We start from the raw sequence: 26,587 nt of genomic DNA on the forward strand, positions 1-26,587 counted from the left end.
AAATAACAAAATATATAAATTATTAATACTTTAAAATTCTCTTCTTGCCTTTGGAAAATAAATCAATCCAATGAGTATTTATTATATCATGAAAATAGTAACAAAAAACCACGATACGAATCTATTTACTTAAAAAAACATTGAGATTAAGAAATCACATAATATTGTGTATTTTTGCAGTCTATACGTTTGCACCACATAGATACACATACTAGTGTATGTATGTATGCAGTAATAGTAGGTAAGTAATTAAAAAATAGCGAAAGAAGAAAAAAATTGATACTTTTTATACAAATGTAAACAAAGCTATTAACCAAGCACATAAAACTTTTATAATAATGGGCGACCTAAATGCAAAAATAGGCCAACCCAAACAAGACGAATAATTAGCTACGAAATCAAACGGGTATGGAGAAAGAAACCAGAGAGGCCAGAGATTAACACTTTAGAGGCGGCCTTCACCCGAAGAGGGAATTCTTACAAACCAAACAAACTAATTACATACCATTGTTCAATTTATAAACATAATCTAATAGTATTATATACAAAAATAAAAAATCTTAATATATATATATAAAATAATAATAATTAATATTATATAAACTAGAAAATAAGTAGATAATACAACCATAGATAGATATATATGTTACGCCGAATGTGCGAAATTGACTATTACATGAAATGGGCTAAATTTTGCCTAAATCATGAAAAATGCAAGCCCGTTGCCTTATTCATGAATTAGACAAAATATCTGGTGAGTGCATGAATTCCGCAGTAATTTTTCTGCCTTGTTCATGCATTGGACAAATTAGATAGTAGCGCTACGGTGGTATTTTTTGCAACTAATTAAACTAACCAAATGTCATTGATTATAATATAAAAATATACCAATCAATAACTAAAATGACGTTCATATCCATTTACTATGCGCAAAAAAACTAGAACTATAATATGATAACGGATGAATTTTATTAAAAGGTATTTCCGCGATTTGATTCGTGCTTGGGTATCGTACATGCAATGGTCGATTGTACGTTTTTGATAGTTTGTTTGATAGACCTCAAAATGGACATTCAGTTGAATAATTCAGAATTTCAAAACCTAACCTAACCTAACCTTACCTAACCCAACCCAACCTAACCTAATAATATTATATTATGTCCAATTATAACTAATAAAATCATCCGTATTAAATTTACTTTTTCTGCTGTCATGTTGACAGTTTAAGAATTCCATGCCCTGGCGACTTCATGTACTCGGCAGAAAATTTACCTTATTCATGAATAAGGCAACAGGCTTGACTATTACATGAATTAGCTAAAATTTAGCCCATTTTATGTAATAGTCAATTTCGCACATTTGGCGTAACATATACCTATACATAATAAATATATTCATAGGTTTTATATATATATTCATTAGATATAGTCATTTAACTGTCATTTACTTTTGTTTGTAAGAAATAAAAAGGCTTTTTATTTATGTATTTATTATAATTAAAAAATTAAAGATTGTTGACTTTAAAAAGTTCAAGAAGGCATTTATATTAGATTTAACCGAACAAAATCTCTAACAATTCCTCTCATCCGAACTTCATAGCGACTGGATGACTTTTCATTTTCAAGTTGTATGTCACTCAAATCGATTTTGTCTTTCTTCAGCAAGGCATCCATATCCACTACGTCATCCTCCTCGCTCATTATCGATGGTAAAATTATCAATGACATCCCAAGGCCATACGGTAGCAGCAGCTTCAAATGCTCCCTGAAGATGACTTCAGGGAAAACGTCCTCGCACTTCACGTCCATCAAGGCTAACCTGGCAGTCAAAGACATGTAGTAAAACTCAATCATGTCGTGGAAATGCTCTCGCCGTATATTCTCGTCTGTGCTAGTGAAGAAGAGGAATGCCAGGTCGATTATTGGTGATGTATATCTCATTACTTGCCAGTCGAGCATCATGATGTCAATTGGTTTCAAACCCTAGAAAAAGAAAAATTATGTATAAGTTTTAGTAGGTAATCACATGAAAATATGTGCTACAGCTAGGTTGAAAAAATAGCAGTTAAATTTTAATTTGAACATCGTGTGTGACTCATAACATCAATTCCAAAGCAGCGTAAATGTAATATATATGGTTGAATAAATGCGCCTTTTCACGATGTCGCCTAACGCTGTATATATGGACGGCGTCTTTGATTTACAACAAAATGGTTAGTTGACACTTAAATTCTAAATCAATCATGCCACTGAAGCATTAAAAGTAGAATGTACTTATTATTTGTAATTTCATAATATATTAAAGATACTTTAAGTATTTACTTCAAATATTTGTTGTAAATATAAATCCAAGCAAATATTGATTGATTAAAATATATTTAATTCTAACATCTTAAAGCACAGTGACGTCCCATGGGGGTAGGCAGATTGAGCATCGCTTGGGGGCGGCAGTTACTCGAAGGGCGGGAAATCGAAGAAACTCATTTGGAATATATAGAAACTTATAGAAACTTAGTAATAACGAACATATCTCACTGGTTTTGTCGGGTTTGTGATATCTAGTTTTATTTCCGTTGTCGTTCGACGTCCTTGGTGACCAGAAACGACACGTGCAAATTTTCGAATAATTAGTCTGATATTTTGTTAGTAATGTATCCTTAGTCCTTACAACACATTTCTTAGTCATTGGACTCATGCAAGGATGATAAAAAATGAGGCGGCATTTTGGCGTAGCCTAGGGGCGGCATTTTATCTAGGGACGTCACTGTTAAGGCATAATAATTCTCAATCCGTAATACAAATATGTCTAGCGCAAAATGTATTAGGTACAACTACTAAGTAGATAGACGCATATTAGACTGTCTTGTCTACTTTCTCTACCAAATCGTAAAGTACGTCTATTCCTTTGCGCATTTAATTTGATCGTGCGTCGCCCAGTTGTCCGGCGGCCAGTTAGCGGAGGCCACTCAGCCGTGGCCAGTTGGCGGCGCCAAATCGTCCCATTACCTCGTAAATAGATCACTTATTATTATTTATACCTACATTGTAACAATTTATTTATCTGACATTTTGATAATTTACCGAAATTACTTTTCTATCTTAAGGTTCAAATAGACTATATGACGATCGGGCACATATATGCTAAGAGCGTTTTAGTGTCTATGATCAAATCTATGCCTTTCCGACATTTATACATACATATTGCATGACAGCTATGACATCGTATTTACACTCAGTGACACCCTGTCACAGGACGCCAACATAAGAAACGGGTTTTACGACATATATATGACCGATCGTCATAGAGTATATTTGAAGCATTATCAAGATCTTTTCGTGTCTTTTTATCGGGTAATTATTCCAATTTTAAACTACCTACTAATTTATTTTTCGTTGACATATTATTTAACGGCCCACGTCCGCCATGTAGATTTTATGGTATTTTCAGAGCATAAGCCAGGACATTCCTTAAACGTTATAGATAATCTATTTATATAATTTTGAAGCCTTATTATTCTTTATATTTATTTTAAACATTTGATGACTGCATAAAGTATTTTTATTACATAAAATAGTATTCTTTTAATCCTTTGTTGCCTAGTGGTTTCACTGAGAAACCACCCAATATTATTTTTGTGCTGCCATTTCAATCTAGTTTTGAGTAGCCACATTTTTTATAATTATAAACTATATATAGTTAGATATAATATGTTAACATGATCTTACTCCCTACTTCATTTATCGTTTGTAAATTTATGGCTACGGCCGTATGTTGTAGCTTTGTTATGGGTTGGAATTATTAAAAGATATTATTAATTGTATTTAATGTTGTCCATTATTTCCGGTTAATAACACAAAATCACATAACATATTATTACTGGTATACTAATATAAGGTTGAATATTACTAGGTACAATATGTGTTTCTTATTAGAAGTCCGGCTGAAGAGTGTTTTATATATTGGAATACTACTAGAAAGGAACAATAAAGATGATGCAACAAACTTAAGAAATGAACAAGATTTAACATGTAAAAGAAACAATGAACTCATTGTTTCAGCCGGTCGAATCCACTGCTGACTCACTAACAGTTACAATTTTGAATGGCACATAAAAGCTTTACCACTGGGAAATGTCAGTAGAAATGGTATATTTCAAAAAAAAAAATACTACCTTATTCTTAGGTCAATAATTATTATAAAACAATCATTATTCGTAGGATGTTTTATCACATTTGAATGGTCAAAGACATTGCTTATAATCAATATCTTTAGAATTATCTTCAAATGTGTTAATCGTGCCCATTGAGTAATAAAATGCCTAACTGTTGTCTAATTTGGGATCACGGTGATTATAAATATAATTTTTATCATAATTATTTCACTATACAATGTTAACATTAATTTTACTAATGGTTTTATAAATGGTTTTAAAAATTAATAAATCTAAAAAACTTAACACCACTGGACAGGATGTGCTGAAATATGACTATATTATTCTAAAACATTAGATCGAGAGGTTTGAAAGAATACTATTTTATGTAATAAAAATACTTCAAGTCTTTAAAAAAAATATAAATGATAATAAGGCTTCAAAATTATATAAATAGATTATTTACAACGTTTAAGGAATGTCCAGGGTTATGCTCTGAAAATACCATAAACCCTCCATTTTGACCTACGTTGGGCATGTGGGCCCTTAAATGAACTAATTTTTAATGTGTTTTTCAGTAGCGAACCTGATTATTGAATAGCTACATTACAAACATGACGTGGTTGTCGATGTTTAAATGAAGATCTTATGATTCTACTACCCTTAGTTTTAAATGATTTATATATTCTCAAATATCTGATTGAAATTGAAAACCTACTTAACAATATTATACTTTGTTATTGCAATTAGTGTTGCCAACTATCGTTGATAAAAAATTGCCATACCGGTTACGAAAACGAATTACTTGGCAGGAAAAAACACTAGATTTTGTTAAAATAAAATTGCAAGTAAATTTATTTATTCTATCAAGAACGAACTCAATACATTTCCTTTCGCATATGGAAAAAGTGAAAAAATCGAAAAATGTATATACGTGTAAAAACTATACATTTTATCAGAAATATATTTCAAAATTCACAACAAATATTTATATTGTGTCAACGACATTCAAGTTTCTCGTTTCATGTCATTTCATTAATCGTCAATCTGATGCCTCATACCTAAGCACACATTAAATTATATGATACCATTTCACTATAAAGCCACGAATGCTCATATTGTTTCAAGCGTTAAATTATATTTTATTTCTCACGCTATTAACATAGGTACCGACCTTCTAGTGCAGGATCCCATAGACTTTTCGTATACATAATATGCGGAACGCATTCTGACAATTGGAATAGATTGTAGGGGTCGCAAAGATATATAATGTCGATGTTGCCAGGCGATATTAGTGGTTTTTTTTTATTGAGGTTTTAATTATTTTTCTTATAACCCACCAAAAATTGTTCTGAGTTCTTCAATAAAACCAAGACCGAATCAGGGCTTGATTGAAAATGCAATAATTGTACCATGCCATCAGCATGGTCGTAGAAAAGTTCGCCCCATTTGAAAAAATAAAGATAGCCGGTAGTGCAATGTGTTCAAAATTATCGATTCGTAGGATTCTCCTTGGCTTAAATTATTTTATTTAGTAGCATTTTTGTATAGAATCAACCAGACTGGTTTCTTTACTATATCTATGGATATGACATTAGTTTTAGTATTATGGTTAATCCAGAAACAGTGTAGGTTGCATATTTATTATATAGGTAGGTGAATAAATGAAATAACGATAACCACTAACCACACTAAGTACCTACACATTTATTAAAAAAAAGAAACAACAAGACAAGTGTTCAAACTGCTTTAAATATCATGATCACAGTTTTTACAAACACTACTTATCCATTTGCGCAATGATATACATGTCAAAGCCGATTTCTTATAACTACATGATAATGTACGGCAGTTAGAATTACATTTGCATGGTTTAACTAAATAGTTTGGTAGAAGTTCATTCGTCATTTGTCTTGGATACAAATTATGTTCTCGTAACTCATAGCCAAGTTGTAGAAAATCAATAGGCTCAATAGTATAAATATTAGAAGTAAATCCCTGATTCGGTCTTGGTTTTATTGAAGAACTCAGAACAATTTTTGGTGGGTTATAAGAAAAATAATTAAAACCTCAACAAAAAAAATTGACCATTAATATCGCCTGGCAACATCGACATTATATTAAAACTTTGTAATTGTCAGAATGCGTTCCGCATATTTTGTATACGAAAAGTCTATGGGATCCTGCACTATTCCTTCATTAAGTGGGTATCTGATAGTCAAAAATTTGATGCGCATGAAAATAAATAAACTAAATATCTAGCGTATTTTCACCACAATTAAAGCTGTTATCAAAGCTTGCAATTTGCTGAGGTATCAAAAAATTCTAGATTTCTGCAAGAAAACGCTAAATTGGCAACGCTGATTGAAACACCCGAGGAGACTTGTGGCGCGTGGCCCGATTGGCAGCGATAGTGCCTTTCTGCGGCCCTGTTGTTAAATTTACGATCGTAACATTAATTGTCATTGATAATGCATATTATGTTACGCCGAATGTGCGAAATTGACTATTACATGAAATGGACAAAATTTTGGCTAATTCATGTAATCGTCAAGCCCGTTGCTTTATTCATAAATTAGGTCAATTATCTGCTGAGTGCGTGAATTCGCCAGGGTATGGAATTCTTAAACTGTCAACATGACAGTAGAAAAAGTAAATTTAATACGGATGGTTTTTTTTAGTTATAATTGGACATGATATAATATTATTATTATTAGGTTAGGTTAGGTTTCGTAATTCTGAATTCAACTGAATGTCGGTTGAGGTTAGCTAACAAGTGTCAACAAACTATCAAATCATACTATCACAAACATACAATCGACCATTGCACGATTGATACCCAAGCACGAATCAAATCGCGAAAATACATTTTAATAAAATTCTTCCGTTATCATTTTATAGTTCTAGATTTTTTTGGGCATAGTAAATGGATATGAACGTCATTGTAGTTATTGATTGGTATATTTTTATATAATCAATGACATTTGACACATTTGGTTAGTTTGATTAGTTGCAAAAAACACCACTGTAGCGCTACTATCTAATTTTCCCAATGCATGAACTAGGCAGAAAAAATACTTCAGAATTCACGCACTCGGCAGATATTTTGTCTAATTCATGAATAAGGCAACGGGCTTGCATTTTTCATGATTTAGGCAAAATTTTGCCCATTTCATGTAATAGTCAATTTCGCACATTCGGCGTTACACATACACGACTTGATTTAAATCATAATGATAAACCACACTGTATTAACATGCAAATTATAAATACACGCAAAGTAAATTATGTAAAGAATTTGTCTCACCTCATATTTGAATAGCAAATTGTTTATCCAGCAATCTCCGTGACAAATAATATTATACGGTTCAGCCGTAGATGGACTCACAAAATAATCCAGTTTATTACCTAAATCCTCCGAAAAAACCTTTAATTTTTCTATACACGTCGCATCTTCCAGCACTCCAATAGCTCTCTCACTGACAACATCATAAAAATTCGACGAATCAGAATTTAATATGAGAGGATTCTCCAAATTCTCGGTCAACTCTGCAAAAAGTTCTGGATTCACCTTTTTCATAGCAAACGACAGCGCGTGGAAATTTGCCAATGTAACAACGGTAAGTTTTAAGTGATTTAAATCCATTGATTTCTTTCTGTCAGCCATTTCAAAATGCTTCTCTTTTAAATCGTCAAGGATTAGAAACTCCTTCATGTAACTCCCGTTTGTCTTATAGCATTTAGTATATTTAAACTTTTCGTTTTGTGAAATATTAAACTTGTCTTGAAACTCTGACAACTTTGGTAAATTAACTTCATACGCTCGAATTTCTCTATTATACAGCAGAGTAATCGAAAACTTTTCTCTCAACATCTGCGAATCTAGCGGTACTTTAACTATTAAGTTTATTTCTTTTTGTTTTCCTTTTTCATCTGTACCGGACACTTTGACTCTGTCTATTATACCAAGAAAGTTTTCTCCTTTACCAGTTGCCTTTGTCACAGATACTTTATAATCATGAAGCTTCTCTGCTTTGATAATATCTTCAATTGCACTCCTCGTGTGCTCATCAGGCAACTCAATTAATTCGTCTGTCAGAGTCATTATAACAATTTCGATATAAAATCAATGAAGTTACTTCGTTCAATGCTCGAATGATACTGCAAGGAAAAAGTTGTGTTTTGAAAACAAACCGGCAACCAATTTATGTACTTACATTATCAGGCGCGCACATAAAGGGGGGGTTTTCGAGTCACGAACTAATACAGTTTATATTTGGTGAATGGAATAGTATTTCTTCTTTCTCTACGTCACGACCTCATGACTGAGAATCGTGACCCCGATAATTTAGCTGTCTCAACGTGGTGGCCCAGTTCTTATCAACATTATACGATATGCAAAGCCTGTGGTCACTAGAAGACTCAAAGCACCCATGTATTAGTGCAACCAATCTTTACTTTAATTCTCTGATGCGGCATTATCTAATAGACAAAGCAGCGCGGATGCCATAAACGAACACTGACGCTGACTATTAGACCGAACGAATTCAATAACTTCTTGTGAATGCGACAATAAATCGTAGGTCAGTACTCTTAGTTATACCTGCAGGCCCGGTTTTTATCGCTAAACTCAAATTTCGGAGTGTCTGGATATACGGAACGTTCATTGAAAAGTACGGGGGGAGTCCGCAGTAGAAGGCGGGTTAAACGTGAAAGTTAATGTCAGCTACTAGATTTTCTTAACCCCGCCCCCTCCCGATGGCTTACAATTAAAAATTATTATGAATATACCTAGTTCCCCATGAGTCAAATATCGAGTGTCTAGTAGAGTATCCTCCAGATAACCTTGCCATTATACACAGTGACAAGGATTTGTGTGTATACGCAACCGTATAATTGTATTAGTAAAGGCCAGGCACTTGATTAGTTTACTCACGTACGCCGTATAATTGTATTAGTAAATTCCAAGTACCTTGATTGGTTTACTCACGTTTTAATTCAAAAAATCTATTTCAAATGGCAAAGTTACGTGACGGCTACTCTAGTAACGTGATAATTTGTTTTACTACATGCTGCAATGACATGGCTAATAACAGTGGCGAAGGGTGACTTTTTGAAAGAGGTAGGCTGTGGTAGTAACCATGCATGTCAGATATATTTGCGGGAAATAAGAAGATAACCCAATATGAATAGGTACGCTAAAACGTAGAAATTTCAAAAGCTAAATTGGTTTGTTATAATTAGTTCATAAAACTAAGCAATTAGCTTGAATTACTTATGTATTTTCCTAAACATTTATAAACGTAACATACGCTCAAAATATATTACCTATCATGTATGAAAATATCCGTTGTTGTATATGTATTATGTTCCATAACAATTTATAATTTAACCCGTAAAACTAGACATTTTAAAATACTTCTATATTTAAAACACAGACTTAGGTAGGTACAATATCAGATATCTAAATTGTCTAACGAGTGAACTAATGAATAAATAAAAATCACGAGATAAATTATTTTATATTTTTATCAATACATATTTATGTGATTTAATGGCATAGAAATTATTTTTTTAAATTATCTTTTTATTAATTATTTTGAATAAATGCGCTCTCGCGACGCAAGCGCTAACGAAACAGCTTGCACATTTGTATGCGGGACGCCAGACATTTTGAAATTATGAGAAAAAAACTTCATATTGAAAAACCCGTCGATTAACGCAAAAATAATCCTATACAATATGTGAAGTGAAACGCGGCGTGTTTTATTTTTTTAAACTTTCAAGAGATGCCATAGATGGTGCTTATTGAAATATGGGAAAAGATCGTAAAATTATGACAATTATACGATAAATGTCTTTGGGGCATATTGAATATATTATTATTTGTGATTATATAAATACGTTAATATGAAAATAAAAACTATTTTTCTTAAGAAGGTAGGCTTTAAATGATCGCCTAGTATGGAGTCTTCGCCACTGGCTAATAAAATTGTAGGTTATGTTGTTTGACGTTTCAATCAAAATTTCGAGCATTTCTAGGTTCGGGTGAAAAAAAAGATGAATTCACCGGCACGAACATACCCGAATTTGACGGAATAGAGACGTATTTCACACGCATGTCTACCAACCTTAATTTTCACCGTATTACAAAAACTTACCAATTATTCTAGATAATCTTCGATAGCCGATAATAACGCTTTGTGTATGAAATGGCTTCCGTGTTAATTTGGACCAATTAAAATAACCGAAACGTACTAAAGTGCTGTTAAGAATAGCTGCGCAGTGCAAGCTAGTTTCTTGAAATCTTGAAAAAAAATGTAACGCCTCTGTGCACTGATTAATATTATTTGTATTCTTTATTAATATACGATTATCTACTTAAAAAGTAGATAATATGTTATCTTTATTTTATTTTATTTTCCATGTGTATTTTAATATTTTTTTTAATAATACTTACTAAGTACATAATAATATATACTTTTACACATTGCATGAACTGTACATAAAGCTCCACAATAAACTAAGTACATAATTATTTTTCTTTCTTTAAATAAAATAAATAAAACCTGCCCATATTAGATATCTTTATAATATTATTTTCTCGCAATACTAAATGCAATAAACTCAATAATCTCACCTCGAGTGCAATCTTGTCTTTAATACGAACTAAGGGTAATTTTGTTTCCAATATATTGTATTTTATATTGTCACTGTTCTGGCAGAAGACATTAATTCGAAAAAATGACATATTGAGTTAGTTATACCAAAATGTTCCTTATTTCAAACTTTACCGTCTGGAAACCTTCTTAATAAATAAACAGTCTTTATTTTAAAGTCATCCTTTTTACGATTACTTAATAAACTCACATGATAGACCATTTCAAACATTTTAAGAACTTCAAAGTCAAATTACTCAAAACTAGTATTCTCCAGTTAGTGTGTTCTGCCAGAACAGAGACGATATATAGCAAGAAGCCGGTTGGAAGACTGTCTAATAACTACCCCTATTCTTTGTAAAATACCCTATAGCCCGCCTTTCTAGTATTTCCTCCGACAATCTATGCCCGATCCAGCGCAGTCCCTGCATTTTCATATTACACTTGATCTTCTTGGCCCCATAAAGGTGTACAGCTCCTCGTTATACCGTGACCTTCAAATGCCATCATTTATATTATTAAATTATGCATTTATCTGTCTATCTGTAACGCATTTAAGATGTCTATCTCTGACGCACGTACATTTTCATGCAAAAGATTTTGCGTCTTTGTTGCGCGATCGCATAATTAGAGCTCCCACGATGAATCCCTCTGCTGCGCACTCCGGTTAATCACTTATCATACAAGGTATATATTATATATATATTATGTATTATACCAATTGTATTAAAGTTTCGTTATTTTCATAAATTAAAAAAAATCACGTGAATACACCTGATGTATCGAAATAAATACCTACGAATCTATATTGGTATTTAAAACGACGGGTTCTTTAGTTATGAATATTGTTACCCTATATAACACCCACGGTGGCCGCACGGCTTAAGCGTTGGACTATCACGTCGTGTTTTTCAATTTGTGTGTGAGTCAGGGTATGGACCTAATAGATTGAGCAAGTGGCTGACATCCATCATCATCATCAGGGGCGCGACAACCCGGTGTGGGTCCTGGCCTCCTCCAACAGCTCCCTCCACCTGTCCCTATCCAGTGTGGCCGCTTTCCAATTTGGTACCCCCAGAATACGGCAGTCACTGGCAGCTCCATCTAACCAGCGAATCTTTGGCCTCCCTCTTCTTCTACGTCCTATTGGATTGCTGGACATCACTCTCTTTGCCGGTTCATTGTCATTCATACGGTGCACATGACCTAGCCATCGCAGTCTCCCAATCTTAATTGATTGAACTGCGCTGCAATCTTCGTACAGTCCGTAGAGCTCAGCATTATATCTTCTCCTCCAATTGGTGCCATCCCTGATCGGTCCATATATACGGCGGAGAATTTTTCTTTCAAAGATGTTCAGGGCTCGTTCATTTCGCAGAGTTAATGTCCAGGTTTCCGATGCGTAGGTGAGCACTGGCTTTACAAGTGTTTTGTAAAGAGTGCTTTTAGTTCGACGAGATAGTAAGCGGGACTTAAAATGTCTTAACATACCAAAGTAGCATTTATTCGCAGACATGATTCTCTTGTTGATTTCTTCTGTAATATCATTATGTCGAGTTACAAGAGATCCAAGGTATATGAAACTGTCGACCGTATCAAACTTGTATGCACCAATATCTAACTTTGGTGCGACTTCTCGTGGTGTGACATAGACAGGCATGTATTTAGTTTTTGCCTCGTTTATTTGTAAACCCATTCTTTTGGCAGAGGCTTCTAGTGCTGTGAATGCCTTTTTCAGCGCCAATTCTGATATGGCAATGATGTCGATATCATCGGCATACGCCAGCAGCTGCACAGGCTTAGTAAATATCGTGCCGCTGCCACGGGCATCAATCTTTGCATCCCGTATCGCCTTTTATAGCGCAATATTGAAAAGAAGGCATGCCAGAGCGTCACCTTGCCTTAGGCCATTCAGTGATACAAATGGCTCGGATATTTCCGCTTGAAGCTTTACCCGGCATTGTACTGGTGTCATTGTCATCTCTACAAGTTTAATTATTTTCGTCGGAATTTCAAATTCTCGCATTGCTTCGTATAGCCGGTATCGATTAATGCTATCAGCTGACATCCACTTCTCGTAAAAAGAAAATCTGTTAATATAAACCTCCGCTCTGTGGAGGCCCATAATATGATCCTATTAGGATCGGTAAAATATTGCTTTGCTTATGATATAAAACTAGTGGGTAACACGATGGCCGCGCGGCTTAATCGCTGGCCTATAGCGTCCTGGGTCCCATGTTCGAATCCTGGCTCTGGCAAGTACACATATAATTTTTCATTTTGTGTATGAGTCAGAGTATGGACCTAATAGGTTGAGCAAGTGGCTGACATCCACTTCTCGTAAAAACAAAATTTGTTAATATGAACCTCTGCTCTGTGGAGGCCCATAATATGATCCTATTAGGATCGGACATGGTCGAAAGAAAAGAAGCAAGAAATAGCATTCATTATTCATCGCATCGAAAAGAGTGTAGACGTGAGTGGTACCCACCTGTTATATTTTTTTCAAGTATAACGGTGTTTCTCCTCCTGATTTTTTTTATTTTCGGACGCAACTGGTAGTACCTATGTTGTTTTTTTCTATTTTTTAGAGGTCAGAATTAAATTGTCAAACGCTGTGCGCAACTTTTGGTCTCGACGCGTATCATGGTTATGTTGATAACCTTGAATTTATTTAAAAATACTATCTCCCCGCCAATACAGCGGAAAAGGCGGGAAACTACAATATTTCTTATTCAGACGCAGTGTTGCCAACTAAAATTTTCAAAATTCAGTAGGTAGTTTTTTTGTTTTTTTCAAAATATCAGTAGATTGACAAACATATATGGAATTCAACGATTGTGCTTGGTGAAAGCATGCATATTGACATAATCTCACAAGTGTCTTTTAACAAAATATGTAAAAAGTGACTTCTATTCAACACAAATATCATAATTAATTTCTTCTGTTCCTGGCCAAATTTCAGAAGACATGGCAACACTGGGCAGGACGTCTGTTTGTCTACAATACATTATTATTCTACACAATATGGCAAGGGCCGTCAAAAAGTAACGATTCTTTCTTCCGATACAATACCGATACAAGGCATCAATACTTTTGCTTTCGATATGACGGCCCTACATATAGCGCTAAACCTTTCAAATTAGCCACATATTCACTTACATGCCGAACTGCCTACATGCATTAAGTATTCTCTTATTAAAATTCTATTTTACAACGTTTTTTTTAGCTCGCATTCTTATTTGTCTGGTGGTTGTTTGTCCGGTACAAATCTTGCAATCGATTTTAACTAACAAGAAATGAAAATATAATTACTATTAATATTAATTATATTTTCATTTCTTGTAAAATGGAATTCTACCAAGTAAATGCTAACTCAATTAATGATTTTAACTAACTTCCCGACTAGCTAGACATTTGAAACTTTTATAATATATCAGAACACGATGCCAATGCATTTTTTAAATACTTTTAGCCATCTTTAAGTAGTATTTAATTCATTTTGAATTAATTCTGTTTTGTATGAAAAGTTATTTCGATACCATTATTGGTTGCTAGGGGTCCTAGCAACTAAATTATTAATATATACGTGCGTTACTATGGAAATGCAGAAGCGACAAAGAAGATAATATATATCATGTTATTTGGTAAAGTACGCTTTATGATGGTCAAAGTCAAAGGTACTTTTAAAATTTAAGAAATCAAAATTATCAATCACCACATAATATTGAACTGTTTATAGGTCAGACAAACATCACATCGTTTTTGTGTATCAAAATGATTATGAGACATTTATGCAACCTGCATTATGAATAATTTAAATTTATTAATATTAATCTTGTATATGTACATAGAATTTTACAATTTATTGTAGTGTATAAAATATGTACATCTAAATAAGCCTCAGGTAAGACTTCATAGCTTAATAATAATAAAATAATTACAAGATAAAATGAATTATATATACAACGTTTTTAAATTTTCTGTTGAATCATATAAACTTGACTTGACTAGCTTAAACGATCAAAAAAAAGTGTACTTGATAGAAATACTGAATAATGAATGTCATTTCATATTGATTTCCATAGTAACGTACGTATATATAAATAATTTAGTTGATATGGTATCGAAATAACTTTTCATACAAAACAGAATTAACTGAAAATGAATTAAATTCTACTCAAAGATGGCTTAAAGTATTAAAAAATGCATTGGCATCGTGTTCTGATATATTCTAAAAGTTTCAAATGTCTAGCGAGTCGGGAAGTTAGTTAAAAATCGATTGAAAGATTTGTACCGGACAAATAAGAATACGAGCTAAGAAAAACGTTGTAAAAAAATAACCGTTCATTGAACTGTTAGTCGTTCAGCTATTATATTTATCTTTTGTGCAATTATTTTTATCTATGTAATTGTCTTTCTCGGCATTTTTTTAAATTAATCATAGTAAGAAAATTAATGGTAAAAAACTCTATCTACCAGAGACAATCTATCGTACTTAACTATATTGAGATTGTGCAGAAAATATCTTAAATATGTACGGATATTGAATCTAAATTATGACATATTTCAGAGAGTATTTATCTTTTGAGTCTATACATACCAACCTGACATTACTAAAAATGCAAAGTCCAAAGACATCCAACGGGTGAGATTTTCCGAAAGTGTTATTTCAAATTGCATAAGGGTGGCACTTTGCCTAAGGACGTCAATGGTTCTGTGATACTGCAGTGGCGAGGGGCGGAAGTAGGTTGTTAATATTCGACATAAATAGTGCACAGTGAACTTTGTCAATCATAATTATTTGTTTTCATTGAATTAATAATACAATTTCCAGGGGGTGCTGGTTAGTTTTTAAAATTTAATAAAACCCAGCCTAATCCAAACCATAATTGTTTAGGTGTGCTATATGCGATCCGACAAAATAGTGCACACTTTTTTAGTCATACTTATTTGTTTTAGTTTAATTAAGAATTTACGTATTACAGATGGTGTTGGTTGGTTTTTTTTTTAATTCATTAAGGCCTAACCAAACCATAATCGATAAAAAATATTGTTCTATCCATAAAATATCTAAAATTGTGTATGGTTTATAATTTTAGATATTTTATAGATAAACGAACATTATTTTACGATTATCTACATCACTATCTATCTACTTTTTAAAAACTAATCAACATCATCTGTAAATTATAGTTTTGATTCGATAAAAATAACTTCGTATGACTGACATAGTTTTATGTGCACTATTTATGTCTGATCTTAACAGCCTACCTCGGCCCTTCGCCACTGTACGATAATATTACTAAAATTGTAAAAAAATACTGATATTATTTTCATAAAGCCTTAAGGCTATACTTCAGTTGAGGCATGGTCTAAAAAGATCGTGGCTAGGCGATGCGCGGATTGTGCAAATGACGCGTGCCGAACGAAATATAATTAGTCATAAAAATCCAACATGCGTTCATTTAATGTTATGTTTATTGTTATATTACTAATAATAATAGTATATTCATTGACTTGTTTTCTTTTTTAAATACATACGTAATGTTTTTTAGTCATCTTTACACGATTTAAGAATATTTTAATCCGACGCAATGACAAAACAAATCATCGACGCTCGGACACCTCGACTGTCTGTCTCCGATTGGCGACCAGTGAGAAATTTCGTCGCACCTACTGTTGAAAATTATTTGCCGTTTTACTGAAGTACGCTCTTAATAAAATATCCAATCTCAGAATATGTTGAAACTCTTAGTGTTTTTTGTGCACGTAATAAAAGCAAGTGAAATATTGAAGGGTCTATGCAATAAATCGCTAAAACTGATCTTAACTTAGTCGTTCTGTATAATATTATGATAAAAATATACTTTTGAGTCTTTTTCGTGGAATGGCAGTATTGTTTTTGACGTTATTCTTCTTTTGGCGCGTTTGGGAAAACAGATCAGAGTGTATTTATGGCGTGTGACGAAGTTGCGCGCGCCGATGTAACAATAATTTATTATTATACATATATTCATTTCGGTCTCAAGGGTGCATACGCATGCGCATAGTGTCATTTAGTAAGTCGTTCAATACAACCAAGTAAAGAGCACGTGTTGTAAACATAACCGATATTGTGTCATAATAATTATATATGTTTATAAACAAATTTCTGAAGACTAACATTCTACACTGTTAATTTATATTCATAAAACTGGTACTGTTCGGTTATACGGAATACAGCGGAAAACACATTTTGAAAATAGCCGATAAACTGGATTATTTGTTAGGTTAAACAAGGTTAAAAAATAGTACCATAAAACTTTATTTATATTGGAGTGTATATTTATTTTTCATTGTAAAGATTGTGTATCAAGATTTGAGGCTATACCTATTTATGTAAGTATTATTTATGAGTAAAATTATATATCAATAAATAAATTAATTTTGTCAATGTTGAGTTGGTAAATAATTCAAAAAATATATTAAAAAATATTTTTTTTATTAATTCAACATGGGCACTTGTGAATCGATTATAACCGCTGTGTGGCAAAGATGAGTTTTGGTCCAATACAATAATTAAATTACAGTTATTATTATGTGCTATATGAGACACTGATGAATCGCGTACGTTTTCATCAACCTAATCCACTGTAATATTAATAGACTCAGATAACGGCTTTTGTTTTATGATGCCAAAGAAGTATAACTTCTAACGCGCGTACGTATCATTATCATTTAACAGAGTAGTCCATTTCAACAAAGCAAAAAGGATTTTCTCCTTATTAAACCGATTCATTTGTTTTCGGGTATACTGCCCTTTGGATAAATGCCATTTTGGATACTGCCTACCCAGGGGCACGTCACTGCAGAAATATTATGCTGTGTGGTTATTCGATGAGTGGTCTGTTAAAATTAGCACAATTAATACCTACTTAATATGTTTTTGGGGCTTAGGCAACTCAAATCAAAAGCTGTCTTTACAAAAACGTGATCATTAAATTTAATAAAGGTTTATGTTTATAATGTTATTTTATTTCGTAAAGGTGAATCTCCTCGGGAGGCGTCCAAGGATGTCCACATCGGATTGTAGATACGATGATATTTATTATTAATAAACTAAATTTTAATAATAAATATGACCATAAAATATAATATAATAATAAGATATGAGCCTGCAACGAATTAAAATTTTATTACATTTTTTTACACAATTGTAAGTTTATCTTTGAATTAAAAAAAAACATTTTAATGTTTTCAGATACATATTTATTAATGAATATAGTTGAAATGGTAAATTATAAAAAAAAATCTCAAATTGCAAGCTTCGCATTTTTCCGCTAGGTTCTCTGTTGGCATAATATAGGATACCCCTTAACAACAATGCGTCACATCTATTACGTCACTCATCGTCATTTCAAAGTAAAATAGAATCTTTTTGTTTTACTACGACTATCATATTTCTGTTATTTATTGTAATTTGATTCGCAGTCGTTGTTTATAGTGAATTTCATTTTTGAAATAATATTTATATTTATGGGGGAATAAACTGGGTATTTTTCTCAATCACACGCATCTGATTCTTGTCATTTCCATCTCACCTACCCTCGTCCTTATTCTTACCCTATACACCCGTAACTAAAGATGACAGTAATGACACATAATTAGGGACCCCGAGCTATTTTCGATACCTATGAATCCCGGGATTGATAAACATAATCCCGGGATTTCGGGATTGATTTTTTTATCAATTTTTATGGAAAATAAAATAAAAGCGAAAATAAAACAGAAAAAATACTTTTAATAAAAAATAACTACATTAGAAATAAACTGAGTTTGAATGAAGTTTGATTTATACCCATGTGTAGGTTGCCGATTCATTTTATTTTTTCACATGAATTATTAAAAATGAGAAAGATTGGGAAAAAACAATGCTTCGCACTTTTAACAAAGAAATTCTACCATGATATCATACGTTTTACGGCAGTTTCATATTTGACTGACTAATTAGATTTATGATGTGGAAAGGCCGTAAGTACGCCATGATTATTTGCTTTACTATTTGAAATTCGCTAATCCATTCATTATGTCTTTACTATCAGAAACAGCAATCTCATATTAAATTCACATTATTATATATATTACAATATTATTTACTCCATTAAACTTGTGTATTTCCAAGATATTCCAATAAATGTCTTAAATAGTATAAATTATACTAGATTTATTTTTGACCGATTTTATCAATGTTATTTGTAAATATAAAAATTTTATATTAACAATGGGAAAAAATGCCAATCCCGGGACTGGTCCCGGGATCCCGGGATTGTCAAATTGTAATCCCGAAATCCCGGGATCAGAATTTTGGCTCGGGATTGGATTCCCTACACATAATAATATTAGTGGTTTATTTTTGAGTACGAATATATTTCCAATCAGTACCTACATTTCGACTACAAGCATGTGTTCTTGAATGACTTTTTCTTCTTATCTTAAAATTATATAATATTTAATCTGATACAATCACGAACTATACCTCTCATACGAACTTCATACCTAAGTGCGGATTGCTTATTCTCAAAATCAATATCAGATATCTCAATCTTCTCCTTCTGCATCATCTCATCCATATCAGGCACATCTTCCGGTTCTCCGACAAGTATCGGCACCAGCATCAGCGACATCACCAAGCCAAATGGCATCAAAAGCTTCACATGGTCCTTGTAAATGGCCTCGGGATATACGTCCTCCGCGTTAATGTCCATCATTTCCAATCGCGCCTTCAGCGTGACGTAATAAAAATCAATCAGTTCTTCGTAATGATTGCGACGAACGTCTTCGTCGGTCCCGGTGAAAATTAAATAGGCGATGTCCGTGATTGGTGACGCGTGACGAAGGATCTGCCAATCGACGAACATTACATCGACTGGTTCTGTGCCCTGAAATCAACAACAATTAAATCAATTAACAATATGCAGGTAACAGCCCACAGAAAACTCAATTCAACGGTAAGCAATATAAGAGTAATCAATCACTAATGGTGAATCTATCAATTCTTAAGCTCAAAATACATTGGCAGATTCTCAGGCCAGCCGCCTAGCCCGACCGTCTGCTACAATCGGCCCCGATCGTGAAAAAACACTATTTTTTTTGACTTTTGATCATCCTTTTAGTTGTTGTTGGGGCACTCCGACGCTGGGCCTCATCCCCTTCATCTCTATTTTTTAGGTCGCTGGCAAAGGTTTCGCATGATTCCACGTGGCGATGTTAGATTCCGGTCCTTGATGAGGGTCGGGAGATGCAGCAGCCTCCTAGGCAAGATGTTGTGGTTCGAATCCAAAAAAAAAACACTATTGAGTCGTTCCCTGGAGTCGTGACCAAATTGGAATAAATCCTATTTTTTGGGCATCATCATGTCGAAGATTACCGAGAACGTATGAAAATATCCGAATTAGCTTCGAGTTTCCAAGATTGGCCGCGCGAGCGTATCGTGTCTTGCGTTAGACTTTTGATATCAACACAAATTTGACGTTTACATAATGAAAGCTCCCTGACTTTATTAATTATTTTAACAGATAAATAATATTACAAAATAAAAATGATTCCCTACTATTTATAATCAGCAATCCATTAATTGTAATTAATGTTCATACTAGCAACTGAGCATTTACTATGAACTGATATTGATACAGTGACTGAATGCAGTCGATGTGTCCTTCTTTAAGGTTGAATTTAAACTGAATTGAAAAGCTATTTTGATTCCATATAAAATAAACCTTAATATTATGTATGGCATTCTCAGACGACAATATTCGTTAGAATTAAGTTTGAAACAATGAGCGATAAATATGAATTGCATTTCAGTCGATTAGATCAGTATTTCTCAAACTGGGGGGGCGAGGCCCCCTGGGGCACTGGAGATCCTGCTAGGGAGCTGCGAAATATTTTAGTATTTGAAATAAATCATAAAAACGTGATCACTGGACGATGTCTGATACAAATAAGTCGAATTTTCACACGATCACATATATGCGATATGGATAAAAATAATCTACTCCTTAATGTTTATAAATTATTTAGATTTTTTAGTTTTTAGCTAACTTTTATCAATAATTAAAATAAACACAGGTCGTGTCTTTCAAAAGAGACTTGGGGCAAACCCTGCGAATTAGAATTTCAAACATTGTACCAGTGATATTGACTTATTATGAAAAAATATGCAATCACACCCCTCTCACTGTTGTATGCTGTAGCTGTAATACATTTGAAGTAAGTTAATTTGTGTTTTTTTTTTGATTTTTGCTTTAGATGCAAATAAAATAAAATGTAAATAAAGTGTTGTTGGGCACTGAAGACTAAAATTTTTGGGGAGGGGAGCCTTGGATTTTTTCTGATTTCGGGGGCCGTAGTATGAAAACGTTTGAGAAACACTAGATTAGATTGATGAGAACAATGGCGTCGGAGGCTCAAATGGGGTACTCACATTTTGCTTGTATATGATCATACATCGCAATTTAAATGCTCGCTTTCTCTGTCTCTGATTATTTGATTGAAATGTAATTCTTAACAGTTTGCCATAGACTCATTAAATACGCAGTAGATATTATCTGATTTAATATTTTTATTTATAATTTTATTGAGGTTAATTGAGTGACTTTATCAGTAGGTAATTTAAATTATCAGATTATCACTTATCAGTTTATCAGTAGTCACATGCCAGTCACTATTGTAATATTGTACATGCAAATAGGACAGCCATGTCGAAAAAAAGTAACGATTGTTGTTTGCGAGGAAGTTTTTTCTAATATCTTTAACTAATAGCTCAAGTTAAAAGCTCAATTTAAAAAGTAGCTCAATTTAGAAAGCGCTTCAGTGAGTATTAAAAGCCATAAGTTAAAATTGGTCGTAATTAAGTATGACTCCTTTAGTATTGTGGTCAATCTGTGTGGGCGCGATACCCGAGAGATGCAGGTTCGATCCTGCTTACTTTTTGCAAAAAGATATTTTTTTCAAAATTATGTATGTTCAATTAATTTTTTTTTGTGTCCCGACCAATGACATTAATATGGACGAATCATCTGGATAAGAAGATGACACTCACTTTATTGTCGGGTCTGCCGAATGGGATAATCTGTTCTAACGCCATTATAATAAAGGTGATATTGCCATAAATTCCTGATGCTTTTTGTTGGGTCTGCCGAATGGTTCGGTTCGAACGGGTTCGCTCAAAAATGAACATTGACATTAGAAACACCGCTCTAACGCCATTACAATAAAGGTCATATCGCTATAAATTCCCGATGCGTGATATCGCATAATGGAAATTGCGTGACGTCTACCAATACATGCGAATGCGCGAATTTACTTGCTAGCTACTGTATTGAGTGCGTCGTCCATTAATAATGTCATTGGTCCCGACGTTCACAGAGTTTAAGATTTTCTTAATTAGCTTAAATTATTTATTAGCATCTCTGTGTATATACACTACATATCTGCTTATTTGACTTAATCTAAATGTTCAACAGTAAATAAAATTATTAATATGTAGTTACTTACATCGTATTTAAAAAGCATGTTGTTATTCCAGCAATCCCCATGGCACATCACGTTGTATGGGCCGGCAATATCCGTACCTAGGTAACTCAGCATTTTGTCATACAAATTAACTCCAAAGGCGGTCAATCTCTCCTTGCAAATGCTGTCATCTAAAACTCCAATCGCCCTATCTCTCATAAGGTCAAAAAGATATTCAGACTCCTTGTTCATTGTCATGGGGTTTCCTAAATCTTTTGTGAACTCTGCAAAAGACTCCGGGTTTTCATGTTTCATTGCAAACGATATTGCGTGTAAATTAGCTAGAGTATTCAGAGCAAGTTTTAAGTGTTTTGCGTCAAGGGATTGTTTTCTGTTTGACATTTTAAATCCTTGCGCTTTCAGGTCATCAAATACTAAGTATTCTTTATAAGTTTCCGCGGTTGCATCGTAGCATTTTACGAATTTGAATCTGTCCTTTTCCGGTATATTAAATTTACTTTGGAATTTAATCAGTTTTGGCAGAACTATATTATACGCCGTAACTTCCCGAGTATACATAATCCCAACGGGGAATTTGTCTCTCAATTGCTCAGATTCTAATGGCAGCTTTAACATTAAATGAAGTTCTGCTTTTTCATCGTTTTCTTTCGTGCCTGTCACTTTGATCCTTCTCAGGATACCCAAAAAGTTTTCACCTTTCCCCGATGCAACCGTCACGTCTATTTTATAATCCTTGAATTTCTCTTTTTTAATAACATCTTCGATGACGTTTCGTGCGTATTCACTACTCAGTTCAGCGGCGTCCCCACACTCCCCCATTTTAAAAAGTTAAAAAAAAAAAAACTCTTTCGTAAACGATTGCACTAACTTTGACAGGTCCTACAATACTGTCTGATCTTCTCGTAACACACTACGCGGAACTGGCGAAATTTAGGTAACCAGGTAAGCTGCATGTTGGGCCCGCATTGATATTAAATACCTACTTATTTATTTTTCGATAATCACTATTTTTACTACGTTTTTATTAGCTCGTATTATTCTTTGTCCAGTAATTTTTTTTTCTTGTTTGTCCAAGATTTGTAATAGACGATTGAAGATTTTTAACTTCCCGACTAGTTTTTGAATAGACATTTGAAACTTTTAGAATATATCAGAACACGACGACAGTGCATTCTTTCAATATTTTTAGCCATATTGAAGCAGAATTGAATTCATTTTCAGTTAATTCTGTTTTGTATGGAAAGCTATTTCAGAAACGTCAAAAGTAAAACACTATTATTGGTTGCTAAGGGGGTCCTAGTAACTAAATTATTAATATATACGTGCGTTACTATGGAAATCAATATGAAATGTCAAAATGATATTTCAGTATTCTATATTTATTCAGTATTTCTATCAAGTACAAAAAAAAGTATTTATTAATACATAGAATTGTCAAGTTTATATGATTTAACAGAACATTTAAAAACGTGTTATATAAAAAGTTATTTTTATCTTATTAATTAATTAAGTAATTATTATAAGATTATGTACATTTTTTTTATTTATTATTTAATCGGAAATACACAAATAATTATTATAACATCGTCATCAGCCGGAGTCGATACCAAATAAAATGACCTTGCTTGTAATATAAAATTTACGATTGGTTCGATATAATATACAACTTTACTGCACCTAAAAGCGGCGGAGTTTTTTGGTTTTGACCGTTTCCCGCTAGAGGCGTTAGTGTGTCTCGGCCATTTTACTTTTTTGACAGATTGCCGAATGTGAAGCCGTATGCCAGCGCTCCATTGGCGAGCCAAAAGTCCGAGGACAATAAATCGTCCGATTTGTCTATGCCCTGCTACTGATCAATGAACGAATAAAAAAGTCGAGCTGTCAAAAGTCAAAAATTGCGATTATCGTAATGTCTTCTGATAACCCTATAATTTTGTGTTATTTATATGTAGACTTGCGTAAAATAATATAGCAGTGAAAACAACACAAGATTTACGTTTTCTTTTATGAATTTCATAAATACAAATAAAAAAATAATTGGTAAATCTCTCATTTTATAATGTGTAAATTTACAAATAAATCAATGAAAATGTTTAAAACAATTTCAGATTTTTTGCGGTCCGAATGATTGCGTATTAATGTCAAATCGAATTTGCATTGCGATCGACGGACGAAGTCTGGCAACTCGGAGAGTAAAATATCAAACATGTTTTAAATCCAACGAGCCTGGTCTGCGGATTAAAAAGTCCGCAGACCTGGGGTGCTCCACGCGAAAAAAAAGTCCGAAGACTGTAAATCGTCTGACTTGCGTGCCAATGGAGCGCCGGCAGTAGGTATAATATCGTAATGCTCTGTCATTGTGTTATTTCTCTTGTATATAAAATTGGCATTTAAATATTTAAGTATTGTTATTTTGTAATATAGGTATGTACATATATACGTGTTTTATTCAATACATCGGCTCCTGTTTACATTCCCGTAATTACATTCTGATATCACAATTATTACGTAAGTATATGATTGATGTAAGTAGTTTCTTTATGGGTTAACTTTATTTGCTACCTACTTATATATATATATATATATATATATATACTGCTATGCTAGTATAATGATTACTAATGGATTTACCACATTTGCTCACTAGTACGCTAAAAAGTAAGCCTGTGGGAGAAGATGCAAAACTAACCTTCTCAGATATTAAGACGAATGTAATGTTTATCAATAAAAGGAAAATACGGACACCAGAAATCCAGTGAAAAGAAAAACTGAAAGAGTTGGTGAGATTCTTGGTATAATATTAGACAGGCACATCAATTGGGCGAAACCATAAAGGAATTAAATAAAAAGAGGGGCAAGGAATCGGCTTTCTCATACAACTGAATGAAGCAGGCCAACAATAGCCGACAACTTTCGAGAAATAGCGACGTGATAAAAAAAAAACAGGGCATCACGAAGGATTTACTTTGGTCATTATAACGTACCCATATAATATAATGTTAACGGGGAAAATTTGCCGCAACTTGATTACCAGCCCGCCTCACCATACTTTTTCACCATACCAGCCTGCTTCGCCATACTTTCATATAACCTGCCGCCCCTAGGGCGAAACACATAGACTAGATAATATCTAAGAAAGCAGCTCAAATGGGAAAATTATTTTTAAAAACAGCAAGAGCCACTTGGGGGCATCTGCTGAATTTTCCAAAATTATATAATAATTATACATCAATGTAACTAACTCTCCCAAGAAAGTAAGGGCATGTTTATTTAAAAAAAAATGCAAAGCGAACGACCAGTTGACAGTCGTGACCTAATGTTGATTTTTATATCAACATATTGTGTAGGTGTATAATATAAATATTATTATTCGGAACACACTTGCCTGACCAGTTAGTTATATCAGTCTTGCGGAATTTGTAGCTAATGTGTTACAAAGTTGTATAAAATATCTATTATTAACGTCTTTCTGTTGATTTCTAATATTATCGTATCAATGCGTCATATCGATTGTTGGGTGAATGTTTCTTTCTATTTTTTTAAAATCATTTTTCATCATTGATTGATTGATTTTCTGGTTTGATGGTCTATGGCAGGGTTGGCGAACCTTTTTACGTACGCGTGCCAACATTTCGCATATATTATTTTTTGACTGTCTGACGTGCCGAGCGGTTTTTCATTGGGAAAAAATAGTTTTTAAGAATTCTATTAAAATGTTTAAACATTACAAATGAGTTTGAGATTCTATCTTTCACCATGTTTCTAGACAAAGGCATATCTTTTATTCTTTGAATATTTTTTTCCTTATTTTCAAAATTTTATTTGAAGAGGTGGGACCATTTTAACCATACGTCTTTCATATTATATTCCTCATCACTGAACGGTTTTTTTTTAATTTTTATCAATTATGTTTGAGGCAGTTGTTATATTTGAATGACAGCCGATTCATTTCATTAGGTTAATTGATTGAATTTTTGAAGTTATACTTCTTTTTTTGGCGTGTGACATATAACACATAATTTATTTTTTCACACGAAAAAAAACACACTCGATTGGATTCGAACCACTGATTGTTCGGTTAGCAGCCGAACGCACTACCTTTACGCCACAGTATGATACTGCAATCGCGACGATTATATAGTATAATATTATAATTTAGAATTGTTCCGTTGCCTAGGCAGCGAATTTATTATTGTCGGCCATTTGCAATTCCTTACGTAAACAAACTATTAAACGTAAGAGTGACAGTTAGTACTTTAAA

General features: G+C 33.3%; 2 protein-coding genes across 2 annotated transcripts; both read right to left on the reverse strand.

Moving 5' to 3' along the window:
* Nucleotides 1–1,457: 1,457 nt before the first annotated feature.
* On the reverse strand, nt 1,458–8,298 carry LOC147072918 (uncharacterized). The gene is made up of 2 exons (XM_085946216.1): nt 7,458–8,298; nt 1,458–1,982 (listed from the first exon to the last, which is right to left on the reverse strand). Exons 1-2 carry the CDS (start codon nt 8,253–8,255, stop codon nt 1,542–1,544), a joined length of 1,239 nt encoding a protein of 412 aa, XP_085802342.1. The 5' UTR covers nt 8,256–8,298; the 3' UTR covers nt 1,458–1,541.
* Nucleotides 8,299–19,197: 10,899 nt separating this feature from the next.
* On the reverse strand, nt 19,198–23,212 carry LOC147072919 (uncharacterized). Its single transcript, XM_085946215.1, has 2 exons — nt 22,348–23,212; nt 19,198–19,730 (listed from the first exon to the last, which is right to left on the reverse strand). Exons 1-2 carry the CDS (start codon nt 23,143–23,145, stop codon nt 19,290–19,292), a joined length of 1,239 nt encoding a protein of 412 aa, XP_085802341.1. The 5' UTR covers nt 23,146–23,212; the 3' UTR covers nt 19,198–19,289.
* Nucleotides 23,213–26,587: the final 3,375 nt, after the last annotated feature.

Source organism: Rhyacophila brunnea, unplaced genomic scaffold (assembly GCF_057557595.1).
Source record: "Rhyacophila brunnea isolate RB1 unplaced genomic scaffold, BYU_Rbru_1.0 scaffold_19, whole genome shotgun sequence".
Taxonomy (NCBI): Eukaryota; Metazoa; Arthropoda; class Insecta; order Trichoptera; family Rhyacophilidae; genus Rhyacophila; species Rhyacophila brunnea.

Excerpts from the sequence above, each read along its gene's own strand:
- LOC147072919 (XM_085946215.1), bottom strand. The coding sequence starts at position 23,145 with ATGGGGGAGTGTGGGGACGCCGCTGAACTGAGTAGTGAATACGCACGA. Across the intron at positions 19,731-22,347 it reads ACATGCTTTTTAAATACGAT|GGCACAGAACCAGTCGATGT; the intron begins GTAAGTAACTAC and ends TGTTGATTTCAG.
- LOC147072918 (XM_085946216.1), bottom strand. The coding sequence starts at position 8,255 with ATGACTCTGACAGACGAATTAATTGAGTTGCCTGATGAGCACACGAGG. Across the intron at positions 1,983-7,457 it reads ATTTGCTATTCAAATATGAG|GGTTTGAAACCAATTGACAT; the intron begins GTGAGACAAATT and ends TTCTTTTTCTAG.